General features: G+C 54.3%; 6 protein-coding genes across 6 annotated transcripts; 2 read left to right on the top strand and 4 right to left on the bottom strand.

The window, feature by feature from the left end:
* Positions 1-565: 565 nt before the first annotated feature.
* Positions 566-2,491, bottom strand: BO80DRAFT_465419 (MFS transporter). Its single transcript, XM_025722713.1, has 4 exons — positions 1,916-2,491; positions 1,732-1,864; positions 1,253-1,673; positions 566-1,199 (listed from the first exon to the last, which is right to left on the bottom strand). Exons 1-4 carry the CDS (start codon positions 2,376-2,378, stop codon positions 729-731), a joined length of 1,488 nt encoding a protein of 495 aa, XP_025574602.1. The 5' UTR covers positions 2,379-2,491; the 3' UTR covers positions 566-728.
* A 151-nt stretch (positions 2,492-2,642) lies between these two features.
* On the bottom strand, positions 2,643-5,953 carry BO80DRAFT_104379 (putative transmembrane glycoprotein). Its single transcript, XM_025713355.1, has one exon. It carries the CDS (start codon positions 5,691-5,693, stop codon positions 2,907-2,909), a length of 2,787 nt encoding a protein of 928 aa, XP_025574601.1. The 5' UTR covers positions 5,694-5,953; the 3' UTR covers positions 2,643-2,906.
* Positions 5,954-6,285: 332 nt separating this feature from the next.
* BO80DRAFT_455821 (GNAT family N-acetyltransferase) lies at positions 6,286-7,023 on the bottom strand (the record flags this gene model as incomplete). Its single annotated transcript, XM_025722134.1, has 2 exons — positions 6,286-6,780; positions 7,021-7,023. 2 exons carry the CDS (start codon positions 7,021-7,023, stop codon positions 6,286-6,288), a joined length of 498 nt encoding a protein of 165 aa, XP_025574600.1.
* A 111-nt stretch (positions 7,024-7,134) lies between these two features.
* Positions 7,135-7,847, top strand: BO80DRAFT_425771 (mitotic-spindle organizing protein 1). Its single transcript, XM_025719600.1, has 3 exons — positions 7,135-7,378; positions 7,537-7,614; positions 7,714-7,847. Exons 1-3 carry the CDS (start codon positions 7,301-7,303, stop codon positions 7,792-7,794), a joined length of 237 nt encoding a protein of 78 aa, XP_025574599.1. The 5' UTR covers positions 7,135-7,300; the 3' UTR covers positions 7,795-7,847.
* A 96-nt stretch (positions 7,848-7,943) lies between these two features.
* On the bottom strand, positions 7,944-9,588 carry BO80DRAFT_425770 (uncharacterized protein). The gene is made up of 5 exons (XM_025719599.1): positions 9,544-9,588; positions 9,185-9,485; positions 8,901-9,125; positions 8,574-8,843; positions 7,944-8,503 (listed from the first exon to the last, which is right to left on the bottom strand). The coding sequence occupies exons 1-5, from the start codon at positions 9,562-9,564 to the stop codon at positions 8,145-8,147; spliced, it is 1,176 nt and encodes a 391-aa protein (XP_025574598.1). The 5' UTR covers positions 9,565-9,588; the 3' UTR covers positions 7,944-8,144.
* Positions 9,589-9,853: 265 nt separating this feature from the next.
* BO80DRAFT_465414 (putative ATP dependent RNA helicase) lies at positions 9,854-12,305 on the top strand. The gene is made up of 3 exons (XM_025722712.1): positions 9,854-10,249; positions 10,317-11,975; positions 12,036-12,305. Exons 1-3 carry the CDS (start codon positions 10,025-10,027, stop codon positions 12,165-12,167), a joined length of 2,016 nt encoding a protein of 671 aa, XP_025574597.1. The 5' UTR covers positions 9,854-10,024; the 3' UTR covers positions 12,168-12,305.
* The last annotated feature ends 90 nt before the right edge of the window (positions 12,306-12,395 follow it).

Below are 12,395 nucleotides of genomic sequence, written 5' to 3'. Positions count from 1 at the left end.
TGACGTTAGGGATATCCGACCTATGTCCTCGGTACATAGGAGGTAGGACGGACGGGAGGCTCGGAGTAACTACCAGAAATCTACTTTACTAAATATACCACTCCTAGGAGGATGGAAATGAGCTACAGATCAGTCCCATGCATCCGGGTACGTGTTCGTACATGCAAACTAGACCGGTCCGCAAGAAGTCCTACCACCGCCTTCATCGGCCCAGAGGCCCTATAACAGCCCCCCTGCACCTTGCTTTCCGACTTAAGGTTGGCTCTCCGCAAGGGATCAGGGTTGCCTAGTTTCGTAACAGCTCGGGAGCTTGAAGAGATCGGCATCGGGCATCAGATGAAACGGGTCCCTGAGGAACTTGAGGTGTACACCGTGTATGAAACGAGTCCAGAATCCCGGCGGCTGGAGGTCATGTGGCCGCAACGGTCGTGCCTTCCCAGACTTCTTCCTCCTTCCTGATCGACTACTCCGTACGAATGCCCAACATCTGAGGAAATGACCTCGCATGGCCACATCGGATTTTTCTGGGATTCAGCCATACGCGATAATCAGCCAGCCCGTTCAGGATTGACACGGTCACTAAATAGCATTTCTGCATGCTCTCTCTCTTTGGCTAGCTAAAACTGCCATCACTCTCTAAAGAGAGCTTGATCGCTTCTCATTTGTCAAATTATGGAGCTGGGCGTGATACCGACAGCTACTCGGTCCAAGATACGTCGATTTCCCGACTAATTTGGGACACGGAGACAAGCAGCTGCCAGGCCAGCTGCTGCGTACAAGATAACCCCGACCATCCATGGCAGCCCCATCCAAACCCCTTCCCAGGCCATTCCCGTCCGGAACAACCCAGCCAGTAGGGGTCCGGACACCATAAGCCCAATACCCTGTGCGAGCGCCATGGTCGTATTGAGGAGTCCAATGTGCGATTGCCCAACCAGTGCACTGCTGACGCTGCGCAGAGCAGCATAGTATCCCCATCCGAGCGCAATTAGGGCAACCCCCACGATAAACAGTGCCGGGTGGGATGCAAGAGACATGAAGCAAAATCCGGCTATCAAGATACATGCGCTGCCGAGTGCAACCTTGTGATCCCTCTTTACCGGAGAGAAATATCTCCCGAGAAACTTCGAAACCATGGGGAGGATGAACACCAATGCGAAGCTGTTGAGTATACCTTTGACGGCAATAAGAAGGCTTGCCTTGAAACCTTGTCAGTATATAGACCCAGATCTCATGCAGCAGGAAATCGTACCTCTGCCAAGCTCCACGAAAAGCGCCGGGAGACATATTGGAGCATAAAGGGAACAGCTATTATTCCATAGCTAGACGCCAGGAATGCAAAAGAGACGACGATGGAGCTGGGATGCCCGCAGACAAAATCATTCAGCTCGGTGATTTGGGAGCGAGCAAAGCGAACAATGCCCGACCATGTGAACACCAATGAGTCCTCAGGGCGTTCCATTGTGTCAGACACGACCTCATCCACGGGATCTTCCGAGGACTTCGGTTTGGTCTCTGGCAAGAAGAAAACAACGAACGCGCCCCCGACCTCGCAGGCCAATCCCAGCATCCAAGGCACCCAAATGCTCGAGGACATCATCCAGGCGCTCAAGGGGATCGCGACAATTTCAGACAGCAGCATTGCTCCCGACAGCAGGAAGTATGCAACAGAACTATAGGAGTTGATAATCAGTGAAAGGAACGTCTCAAAGGTTGTCTAGTCATCAATACCGCTTCTCGACCGGGAACACATCTGCGATGACCGTCCACGCGATAGAGGTGGATATCTGAGAACCGCCACCAATGATCTGGAACAACGGTGTGAACCAGATCGCTTGAGGTGGGATGGTTGTATGGTACCAGCCTTGGATGTTGGAATTAGCGTCCTCCACCTCGCCGCATCAGCTCCACTTACAGATAAGCCGAATCGCGATCTCCTCCAGGATGGCCCCAAGCAAACTCATGGCCAGGACTGGTCTGCGACCAATTCGATCCGCCATGAGACCGTACGGAAGCGCGAGGATGATGCCCGGTAGCTGATCAAAGGTGCTCATCCAGCCTTTGAGCAATGCTAGATCCCCCTGCACATCGGCAGACTTACATGATGGAGGAGCGACCAGGGGAAGACTCTCGCTGGGGATGTCAGTGAAAAGCTCAGGATGCAAGCGCTGGCAGATGATCGACTCAAACGCCTGGAGTTGGGGAGCAACGGAGAGAAAGTTGCCAAAGTCTATAGTCACGGCTGTGATGCACGCAAACAGCAAGACCCGATATGCTGTACGGGTAGCACTCTTCCCCTGCACCGGGTGTTCATCGTGCTCAGCTAAGAGAGAGGTTGTCTCAGACGGCGGCTCTGGTTGGGAGGAAGCAATAGCCATAGTAGAAGACCGAGGGCAAAGGATGGAGAGGAAACATCCCCAGCCCAGGGACTGTGCTGGTAATAAATGAAATAGGGCTTATGTTTATCACCGCTGATAAGAAGAACGGGGGTCGTTCAGCCTCAGGTCCGAATGACGCTAAACGAATCCAGGATTGCGCAGCCAAAGGATTCGTGATTCCACGTATTCTAGGGGCTGAAACTAAAAGGATCCGTCGGTGACACATGGACGTACCCCGAGGTCCGATGTCCGATGTCCGATAGGGACGAGGGTTGGTTGCATTGTTGTGCATTGACGACAGCTCCGCCAGTAAGACCGATCACATCGGCCCAATCGCATTGAGGTATTAACTGGATTATCTAGGTAGACACTAGACACTAGACACGGAACCGTCCAACGGCCCATGGATAAATAATGAAAGCAATTCAGATGAACCCGCCAGAATCCATGGATATCACGCTCGCCGAACCATTTTCGAACCCCAATCAAATATGAACAGAAAGACCAAGCATTTCACTTTCCTCTCCCTTACAAGAAACTCAGGTCGTTTCTCAAGCTTCCTATCGGATCCCCCGCCCGGTTCAAGCTGACTCGGCGTGATTTGGAGTCGTCTGGAAGAGAATAAAGCGAGGGGGTTCTGCGCAGGGATTGCCCGGCGCCAGCCATGTCACCTTGCGTGTAGAAACCAGTCTGATACCAAGGCCGACTGCTCTCCCCGATCTGCCGCTCAGCGGGCGGATCATTTTCCTTCCCAAAGACTCCTCCATCCATCATCGGTTTCTTGCCATCCAAGCTCACCTCACTGTAGAACCCAGGCAGAGGCGCGATCGCCTCGGAATAATTTTGTGCCAGACTCGATTGGCTGGGCAATTTGCTCACAGCACGGGACGGGGGGATGTCGACGGATTCTTCTGACAAGCTATGTAGATAAGCCGATTGGCGATTGTCATCGGTGTAAATGGATGCAGACATGGCTGCCGACCACGGACGCTCTTGGGCTGAGTAGCGAGATTCATCGACATAATTGGAACTGGCCACCGTCTCTGTCCGACTCACGGTGCTGCGGGCGCGTTCGAGAGCCCGGCCCGCCGATGTACGGCGACCGTATTGACCGGCGAACAATGGGTTCGAAGAGTTCCGGCTCTTCGCACGGCTGTGGACAAAGGCCTCCAACGAGTCGGTCTCGGAGATCGTTAGAGCATCCGGCTCTACAGTTCGAAGGCTCAATCGTCTTGAGAAATCCCCGCTCTCTCGGGTCCGAGGGGGCGGCCGAGGGAACAGCGGCGCGAGATTGCCCACGTCGCTCTCGTCGCTCTGGAATGAAGCGTGCGTGTTTTGCCAGGAAAGGCGCACCACCCCATGGCCCGGGGGGCCGAACCCACCGGCTCCGTGTCCAGCACCACTGAGTCGGAGTGGGAGCCCGGATGCAACCGTCGAAATGCCGCTCGACCGTTTCGAATACCTTCGTGATCGAGACGTCGTCGAGTTTCGCTTCAAAGATCTCCTGGGTTGGGTTTGTCTAAGAGGCTCTCGTCTCCGCGAACTTGTTGTGGTTCGCCTATGTAAGGGAGGACTGTTCTGGAACGACAGGCGCTTCGGCTGCGCGGGCAAGTCTTCGACCGGTTTGGTCGCTGCCGGCTCCGGTTCTTTCAAGGGCGCGAATCCCCAGTCGAAAGTGGAATCCGAGAAGGTGTTTTCTTTGTCGGCCGCTTCAGGAGCCCGTTCACTGTCATTCAGAGGGCTCGCATTCCATAAGGGTAGCTCCAGTTTCGGAGGCTCAGATGATGGCGAAGGGATTCTGAGTATCTTCGGAGGGTCACCCCGCGTGGTCTCTTCAAAAGGCTGACTATGCGAGACATCACAGCGCTCTGGCCGTGATGGCGGTGTTTTCTCGGGTGGCTGCCCGTCCTCGGGGTTGGCCGCGGCCGCTTTACGCTTGTGACGCCAGCAGCAGAACAGCAGCAGGGCGGTGCTCAGAAACACAAAAGGAACGACTACGGCGATGGCAATAATTCCAGCTTTGCCTCCGCGAACCATATTCTGTTGGCTAGGCGCTGTAGAACTGGTCGTGTTGTGCCTGTCGGTGGTCCCTTCCACCACCGTTTTGATGGTGAACTGGCGAGTGTCCTCTGCGGTGCCCTCCCGGGCTGTCAAGTTGATATGGTAACTTTCTGGGCTGATGTCGGAGGGAACTTGTCCGTAGAGCGTCTTGTTGTCACGGTTGTAATGAAGCCAGGGAAGGTCTTGCCCCAAATCCACATCCACCTGGACAGAATCATTGGTCAAGACCGAGCTGTCAAAGACAAACATGAAGTATCCCCCAATGATAGCATCCACCTCGTCGGTATCATCATGGAAAAATTGGGTGAATTGTAAACTGATGATAAGCGTCGCCACGTCTTGAAACCTATCCGTCACGCTAATCGTGACGTTATTGTCTGCTGCATTTGCCGGTGGAGTGCCGCTCAGAGAAATGGTCTCGTTGTCCAGCGACAACCAATCCGGTGAATCCACCTGGATATTAACCACATCGTTCTTCGTTACATTGTGTCCATCCAAGGTGAGATTGCTGGCGAATTGAGGGCTGGTGAACTGTTGACCTCGAGAGATGAAGAATGTCTGTGTGCTTCGATTAAATGCCAAGATATGGGGACTAATTGCCATCTCGAAAGTCATCGTGGCTGCACTGAACCCGGTTACGTCCGAGGCAACGAGATTAAAGCTGAATGTTTGGGGACCACTGTTCGGGGTTGAGCCTGAGAAGCTGAGCGAGGCTGGGTCGAATACAACCCATGATGGGAGCGGAGCATTGTCTGGAGATGTCCCGTAGTAGGCAGTCGAGGGGCGAGTGTTGGCGAACGTGTCAGGGTCGAAGGATAACGAAAATGATTGCCCGGTATGTATGATGATGGTGTCCGGAGCCGACGTGGGGCCCATGTCTTCGAGCTGTGGGAGTAATGGCTTCCCTGGTTTCGGTCCGTCGTCGGTCGTTACGATCAGAGTGACCCCCATGTTCACTGACCCGGAGTTATCCGAAGCCACGAGATCGAATGTCGGTGATCCTTGATCGTCTTTCTGAGGCGTCCCGGACAGGGTACGGCTTTTGCTGTCCAGTTTGAGCCATGCCGGCGCGTTGGAGAGCGTGTATTGTGTTTGAGCGTTGCTGCCGGCGAACGTGCCTTGGGAGAAGACAAATTCGAATGGCTGTGATACCCGGGCCACTGGAGGGAGCTGTGCATTAACGGGGTAGCTTGTTTGGAGAACTGCATCAACTGTCACCAGGATGCTGAGGAGAGCCAACGCAAAGAGCGCCATGTCTCCAGAGCAGGTGGAACGGTTCTGGCAGATATTCAGAACAACGCGCAGGAAACACGTTCCTATAGAACGTCCAGAGATATCATTCGAGCACAGCCCGATATACTCTGCAAAGCTGGGTGTGAGAGAGGCAGCGAAGATAGGAATGACAGCCGGGGGAGCAAAAGCCTTGGGTTCGTCCTGTCCTTAGGGCAAGGACCTTCCCAAGGGCATCCGCGCCCAAGGGCCCATCGGGCACAGGAGAGGCGCGAAGCGTGTGGCCCCTTCAACAGAGCCATACCTGGATATGTTTGACGTCACTAAAGTATGGGAATGGTCCAGGATGGGTGGTTCGCGGCGCGGGAGTTAAAGCTCACGTTGCGAATGCACGCCCCTGCAAGGGATGGCTTGCAGGAGCCTAGGAGCATAGCCATCCCAACCCCTCTCTGCGGCTTCGTATTCCCCGAAGGCTTAAGGGATATTTGACAGGCATAGGCACCCTATCTTCGGGACCGAAAAATCCCGTGGTCCCTTCCATTGCATGAGGGGCACAGGTCTATCGAGGGGCCGCGGGCGATGCTCAGTTAGGCCACAGGGCGGGTCAGGGGCCCCGCTAGAGATCGAGGATCATTTTGATCCCGGTGCGCCCTGGCGCATAGTAGTCCGGGATATGCTCGCGCTCCTTGAAGCCATTGCGGGCATAGAGGGATCGCGCGGGAGATCTTGCTTTGTCGACCCAGAGGTGAATATGCTGACACCCCTCCCTTTGCAGGCGAACACGAAGATAGTTCATGAGGTGCATCCCGACGCCCTGGCGGCGATAGGCTTCTCCCACACAAACCTTGTTCAGCAGGGCTATTCCCTTCTGGCGGACGTAGACGGCATAGGCCAGCAGGGTTGGGCGAGCATCTGGAGCCGCACGGGTCACATACAGGACCCGGGTGTTGGGCTTCTTGCGCCAGAGTTCCTCACCGAAACCCATGGCCTCGTTAGTGGGGAAGGTCTTTTTCTCGACGCGTGCCATCTCGGCAAGAATTTCGAGTGCTTGGTCTTTTTTTAAGGAATGAATGTCTGAGACGGTCAGGTCAGTCGACATTCCTGCGAGCCCCTCCAGGATCTACATTCAAGATCGTTTGAGGGTGGAGTGACAGGGCGGGTTCCACCGGTAAGGGAATTGATTTTCCCGAAGAATCAAGCCGGGCACTCCTCACGCTCTCTGTATTAGATGCCCAGATCCCGTGCGATAGCCCAATGGCGCAACTTCATGGAACCGTGTAGTTGGTTCTTTTGTTGGAGTCGAAAAGAAATCGTGAAGATGGATGTCCCGAACCAATCACAGCCCGTCCACCATGGCTTCCCGTCCGGGCCTAGTACAATACAGCGGGACGGTCACCGCGTTACTACTCTGTATTACATACCGACATACCGACCACCTCCCCTCTACTCTTTACTTTACTCTAGACTGGACTCAAAATACCACCACCAACCCATAGTTAACCACCCCCAACATCTCCCTATAATAAACTACCAGTCACGCCTTATCCCGTGTACACTATCCAGCATTCTACCCAATCCTTCAAGTCACCACCCCCTCTTCAAAGACAAAGCCAAAGACAAAGACCAAGAATATGCCCTCCCAAGCCGACGACAAACGCCAGGCCGCCCGCGAAGTAATCGACATTCTTCACGAGATCTCCACCCTTCTTGTACGTGAAACCCCCTCTCATTCTCCGCGATGGCGTTAAAGCAACTCCCCCCCCCCCCCAACCCCAATCCATCCAAGTGATGCATACCTATCCAACTACGGAGTACCGGGATACGTCCTCTCATCTGACACCTTGATTAATGCCTCCGACCCATCTAGAACACCAACCTCGACCGCACGGAACTCTCTCTGTGCGTCTCGCTGATCGAGAATGGAGTCAATCCGGATGCTCTTGCGGTAAGTTTTTTCGGTTTCTCTATCTATCATGTGCCCTTTTGATTTTCCCGCCCTCTGCTTTTGTTCGGGGGGGGACGCGTGAGGTTGATGTCCCGGTAGGCTGTGATTAAGGATCTGCGGAAAGAGGCGGCGGTGACTTCGCGGGGGTTTGCGAGTGATCAGCAGGTCTTGCCGGAGTGATTGCGGATGGATGATGATGTCTGGTCTTTTTTTGGGGTTTGGGGTGCTTGGGGAGTGGTTTACTACTAGTGATACCCGTCTTTGATTATTGAATTTTGCAGTGCCGGCTTGATTACGGAGTAGAGGGGAAGGTCTACTGGAATCTGGGTATGTTCGGCTTATCAATGTGTCAGTTCGAATCGACTACCATGGTCTGTGGTCTCCCAGTTGCAGTCTTTGGTATCATTAACGTCGGCTCGAGGCCTTGGTAAGGTAATGGCATGCAGAGTACAAGTAGCAGCATGTGCGTGTTAAGGATGAACAGAATGTGTGTGAGGGTAATAAGAAATAATGAACGGATCAAGCCGGCACTATGACTTGCCCGCGCTCTCTGCCTTGGTGCTGTCTTTCGACGCCTCTCCGGCCGCCGCCTCGGCCGTGGTATGGTCCTTCGTCTTGGTCTCCTTTTCCTTCTCATCCTCGCTGTCACCTAGACTAAACGGATCATGCTCCCCGACGGGGGAGGGTTCAACGGTTGACAGGGGCTGCCACTTGCTTGATTTGCCGGTCGTAGGAGGGGTGCGTCGGACGGGTTCAGAGGCATCGTACAGATTGTCAATCTCGGCGGGTGGGCCCTCCTGGAAGGACACCTTGCGTCTGTCGGGGGAAGGCGATGAGCTCTTAAACAGGTTGGGGTTGGCGAGCGGGCGTGGAGGCCGCGGGGGAGGGGCTATCAACGCAGGTTAGTCGGGTGGTCGGACTAAACCTAGAAAAATACTCTCTGTACTAGGGCGACATACCTTCTGTATCTCTCAACTCAAGTGCAGAGAAGTCGTCATTCAGAATGCGGTGGTCGGCATCGTAGCGCTCACGATCACCGCTACGGCGCCCTAGGTCCCCGCTTCGTCGGGGTCTACCGTAGCTTTCTTCGGGGCGGGCTTGAGCAGAAGACTCCTCCTCTGGTGATTCACCATCAAGCCGCTTCTTCAGGTTTTGGACCCACGAGTTGACTTTCGTCTGGGTATCTAGGAATCCTTTGCGAATGTTTTCACGGATCACAGGGAGATCATCTATGCAGGCCCCCAGTCAGCATCCGGGACAGTAAGAATAATATCCATATGACGAACCATCAAAGAAACTGTATTCTCTTTCGTCAGAGACGTCGCTTCCACTTCTCGGCCGCTGCTGCGGACGTTCATTTTCCCAGCGGGGTTGCGGCGCACGACGATTGTAGTGTTCGGCCAGCTGACGAGCATACAGCTCATCTGCTTCCAGCTGCCTCTGCGCAGCAGTCGGGCGTGGTGGCTTCGGGGGAGGCGCATCGCGTTCGGCAGCAGACGGATCCGTCATGCCTAAAGGGGCTTGTTAGTGACGCCGCACCACAGTACCTCCGATTCACGTCCGTACGTACTCAGCAGAGCATGGAAAGAGCGTTCCACATCCCAGTTACTGGCCACCAATACTGCTTTTATCACTGATCCTTCGATAGATGGGAATGCTTCCTTGAGGGTGGTCTCGGCCTGTTGCCGGGGGCTCAATGGGCGGGGTGGCTTTGGCGGGGCTGCTTCTGCAGCACCCTGCTGAGCAGGAGCTGTAGACGATGCGGGGATGACGCCGATCTCCTGAGGCTCATCGTCAAAATCCAGCGGGCGCGCAGTAGTTGGCGACTCTGGTTTGGGGCTGAGTGGTCCAACCGGAAGCTTGTTGGTAGTCTGGCTTCGAGTGAGTGGGCGGCATGGGGTAAGGAGCGGGATATAGAAGACCACCTACATTCTTGTCTTCTTCTGACATCGTGGGAGCGGCTCTGGCGATGAGGGGACTTCACAAGATAGTTGTCTGGAAGGCAGATAAGTATGCCAAGATCGCGCAGGCCCCGAATCTATTTATGCGACGGGAAAGTTTGCCCAACAGGCAGAAAGCAAGCCGGGGATGATGCGATTGGAGCTCCCGATCTCAGCCCCCTTCCGCTGCCCGCGGAGTGACGTTGCGCCACGTGACAGCACGGAGATTAGGTAAGCGATGCCGCAGGTGCGCCGGCATCGCGGCCCAAACAATACGATGTCTTGCTGCCACTGGAGGGCAAATTCACAGCTGACCCGGGGATTTTGCTGCCGATGGTCTCGATATGTCCATCCTAGGTCTACCAGCGTTTCCTTGACTCGCTTCTTGCTCGCCTCTGGTTGACATCGGTGCTGCGAACCACCTACTAGGCCCATCCGATGGTGATCAATAGGCACTGGATCCAATCACAATGACTTCCGAGTTGGATCTCTCGACCACCTTTATCCCGGCTCTGTACAAGCCGGCCGCATTACTTCCAATTGCCAGGCACAAGCAGAGCTTATTGTATCTAGTCGAGACCTATCCCGTGACCATCGTCGTTGGGCAAACAGGAAGTGGAAAAACGACACAGCTGCCCCAGTATCTTGACCAAGCAGGATGGTGTGCAGATGGGAAAGCCATAGCCGTGACGCAGGTAATTCCCCTCTGTCTCCGCTCTTCGCGTTCAATATCGATGCAGGAAGAAAGCTAATGCACTACAGCCGCGTCGAGTGGCAGCTACCACGGTGGCAGCCAGGGTAGCCGAGGAAATGCGCTGCAAGCTCGGCGAAGAGGTGGGCTACTCAATCCGTTTCGAGGACCTAACTTCGGCTTCAACCAGAATCAAATTCCTAACAGACGGAATGTTGCTTAGAGAGGCCCTCGTAGATCCTCTGCTGTCACGGTATTCCGTAATCATGGTGGATGAAGCTCACGAAAGATCTCTCAGTACCGATATTCTCCTGGGAATTCTCAAGAAGATCATGAAAAGGCGGCCTGAGCTTAGGATTGTGGTCAGTAGTGCAACTTTACAGGCCGAGGACTTTTTGCGATTCTTTGCCGGCGAGGACTTCAACAGCGAAGCAGAATCCGGTGAGATCGGTGGGAAGGTGGGAAGAATCATCAGTCTGGAAGGTCGCATGTATCCAGTGGACATGCTCTTCCTTGAGTCTCCTGCGGAAGAGTACGTCGAACGTGCGGTCAAAACCGTGTTTGACATCCACCTACAAGAGGCGGAAGGTGATGTACTAGTATTCTTGACAGGCCGGGAGGAAATCGATACTACGGTCCAGTTGATTGCTGAACGAGCTGCAACACTGCATCCTAAGGCGCAGGCTGTCCTGCCGCTGCCGCTGTATTCTGGCCTCACCACGGATCAACAAATGTACGTTTTTGAACCGGCACCAGAGAATACACGCAAGGTCATCGTGTCGACAAACATCGCCGAGGCTTCAGTTACTATCAACGGCATCGTATACGTTGTCGATTGTGGCTTCGCGAAGCTCAGAGCTTATAATCCCAGCACGGGCATAGAGACCCTGACAGCAGTGCCCATCTCCAAGGCAGCAGCTGTCCAGCGTGCGGGTCGAGCTGGGCGAACGAAACCTGGGAAGTGTTTCCGCCTCTATACTCAGCAAGCGTATGAACAGCTCCCAGACGCTACCGTCCCAGAGATTCAGCGGTCCAACCTAGCACCTGTCATCATGCAGCTTAAGGCCCTGGGGATCGATAACATTGTCAGGTTTGACTTTTTGACTTCTCCTCCCACAGAGCTAGTTATCCGCGCATTCGAGCTTCTGTATTCGCTGGGAGCAGTTGATGATTATGCCAAGCTCACCAAGCCCCAGGGCATGCGGATGGCAGAGCTGGCCGTCGACCCGATGATGGCGAAGGTGCTTCTATCAGCGCCGTCTTTCAACTGCCTGAGTGAGATCTTGTCGATCGCTGCCATGGTCAGTCTTCAGGGTTCCGTGTGGGTTCAGCATGAGGGGGATAGAAAATCTTCAGAGAGCCACCGCAGGAAGTTTGCTGTCGAAGAAGGCGACCACTTAACGTACCTCAACGTTTACCAGGCATTTGTCACCAAGGGGAAGAAGGACTCCAAGTGGTGTCGGGACAACCTCTTAAACTACCGATCGCTGCAGCGAGCTGTGAGCGTAAGGGGGCAGCTCAAGCGGTACCTGGAGCGCTTTGGGATCCAGGTCGACGAGACCCTTTCCGCTCGATCCAGACAAGACGACCCAAGCAATCTCCCGGAGCAAATTCGGAGGTGCCTTACCACGGGCTATTTTGCACACGCTGCAAAAATGCAGCCCGACGGGACGTTCAAGACCGTGAGCGGAGGCCTGACTCTCCATGCTCATCCAAGCTCCTTGATGTTTGTATGTTGGACATCAGATCCTGACCTGCTATGCGAAGTATCACTGCTGACTGGTATGTAGAATCGAAAAGCCGACTGGGTCATCTTCCATGAGATATTGCAGACCGGCGAGAAGACCTTCATCCGCGACGTGACCAAGATTGAGAAGAACTACCTTCTGGAATACGCCCCAAACTATTACCAAGTCCATTGATGCGACACTCTGTGGAGAGCGGAGTGTGAGATGGAGGCGATTGCGAACCTACAAGTAGTTCTCGATGATATGGACAAGCTACATCTGTACTATATTTAGCAGCGTTGCCCTTTAGAGTGATATCCTGATATCCTAGACTACGCATGTCTTCATTTGTAGTCACCGACGTAGAATTACCCATGCCAGCTATGCGAGCCGGTCAGAGTAGGACAGGGAAACTGCAGGCTC

Source organism: Aspergillus ibericus (assembly GCF_003184845.1).
Source record: "Aspergillus ibericus CBS 121593 unplaced genomic scaffold BO80scaffold_23, whole genome shotgun sequence".
In the NCBI taxonomy this organism is placed as follows: Eukaryota; Fungi; Ascomycota; class Eurotiomycetes; order Eurotiales; family Aspergillaceae; genus Aspergillus; species Aspergillus ibericus.
This window is presented reverse-complemented; position numbering and strand designations above follow the sequence as displayed.

Coding starts and splice junctions, on each gene's coding strand:
- BO80DRAFT_104379 (XM_025713355.1), bottom strand. CDS start 5,693: ATGGCGCTCTTTGCGTTGGCTCTCCTCAGCATCCTGGTGACAGTTGAT.
- BO80DRAFT_465419 (XM_025722713.1), bottom strand. CDS start 2,378: ATGGCTATTGCTTCCTCCCAACCAGAGCCGCCGTCTGAGACAACCTCT. Junction 1,865..1,915: donor GATCGCGATTCGGCTTATCT/GTAAGTGGAGCT, acceptor CCAACATCCAAG/GCTGGTACCATACAACCATC. Junction 1,200..1,252: donor TTTCGTGGAGCTTGGCAGAG/GTACGATTTCCT, acceptor CAAGGTTTCAAG/GCAAGCCTTCTTATTGCCGT.
- BO80DRAFT_425771 (XM_025719600.1), top strand. CDS start 7,301: ATGCCCTCCCAAGCCGACGACAAACGCCAGGCCGCCCGCGAAGTAATC. Junction 7,379..7,536: donor ACGAGATCTCCACCCTTCTT/GTACGTGAAACC, acceptor CGACCCATCTAG/AACACCAACCTCGACCGCAC. Junction 7,615..7,713: donor TCAATCCGGATGCTCTTGCG/GTAAGTTTTTTC, acceptor ATGTCCCGGTAG/GCTGTGATTAAGGATCTGCG.
- BO80DRAFT_425770 (XM_025719599.1), bottom strand. CDS start 9,564: ATGTCAGAAGAAGACAAGAAT. Junction 9,486..9,543: donor TGTCAGAAGAAGACAAGAAT/GTAGGTGGTCTT, acceptor ACTCGAAGCCAG/ACTACCAACAAGCTTCCGGT. Junction 9,126..9,184: donor CTCTTTCCATGCTCTGCTGA/GTACGTACGGAC, acceptor AAGCCCCTTTAG/GCATGACGGATCCGTCTGCT.
- BO80DRAFT_465414 (XM_025722712.1), top strand. CDS start 10,025: ATGACTTCCGAGTTGGATCTCTCGACCACCTTTATCCCGGCTCTGTAC. Junction 10,250..10,316: donor AAGCCATAGCCGTGACGCAG/GTAATTCCCCTC, acceptor AATGCACTACAG/CCGCGTCGAGTGGCAGCTAC. Junction 11,976..12,035: donor ATCCAAGCTCCTTGATGTTT/GTATGTTGGACA, acceptor ACTGGTATGTAG/AATCGAAAAGCCGACTGGGT.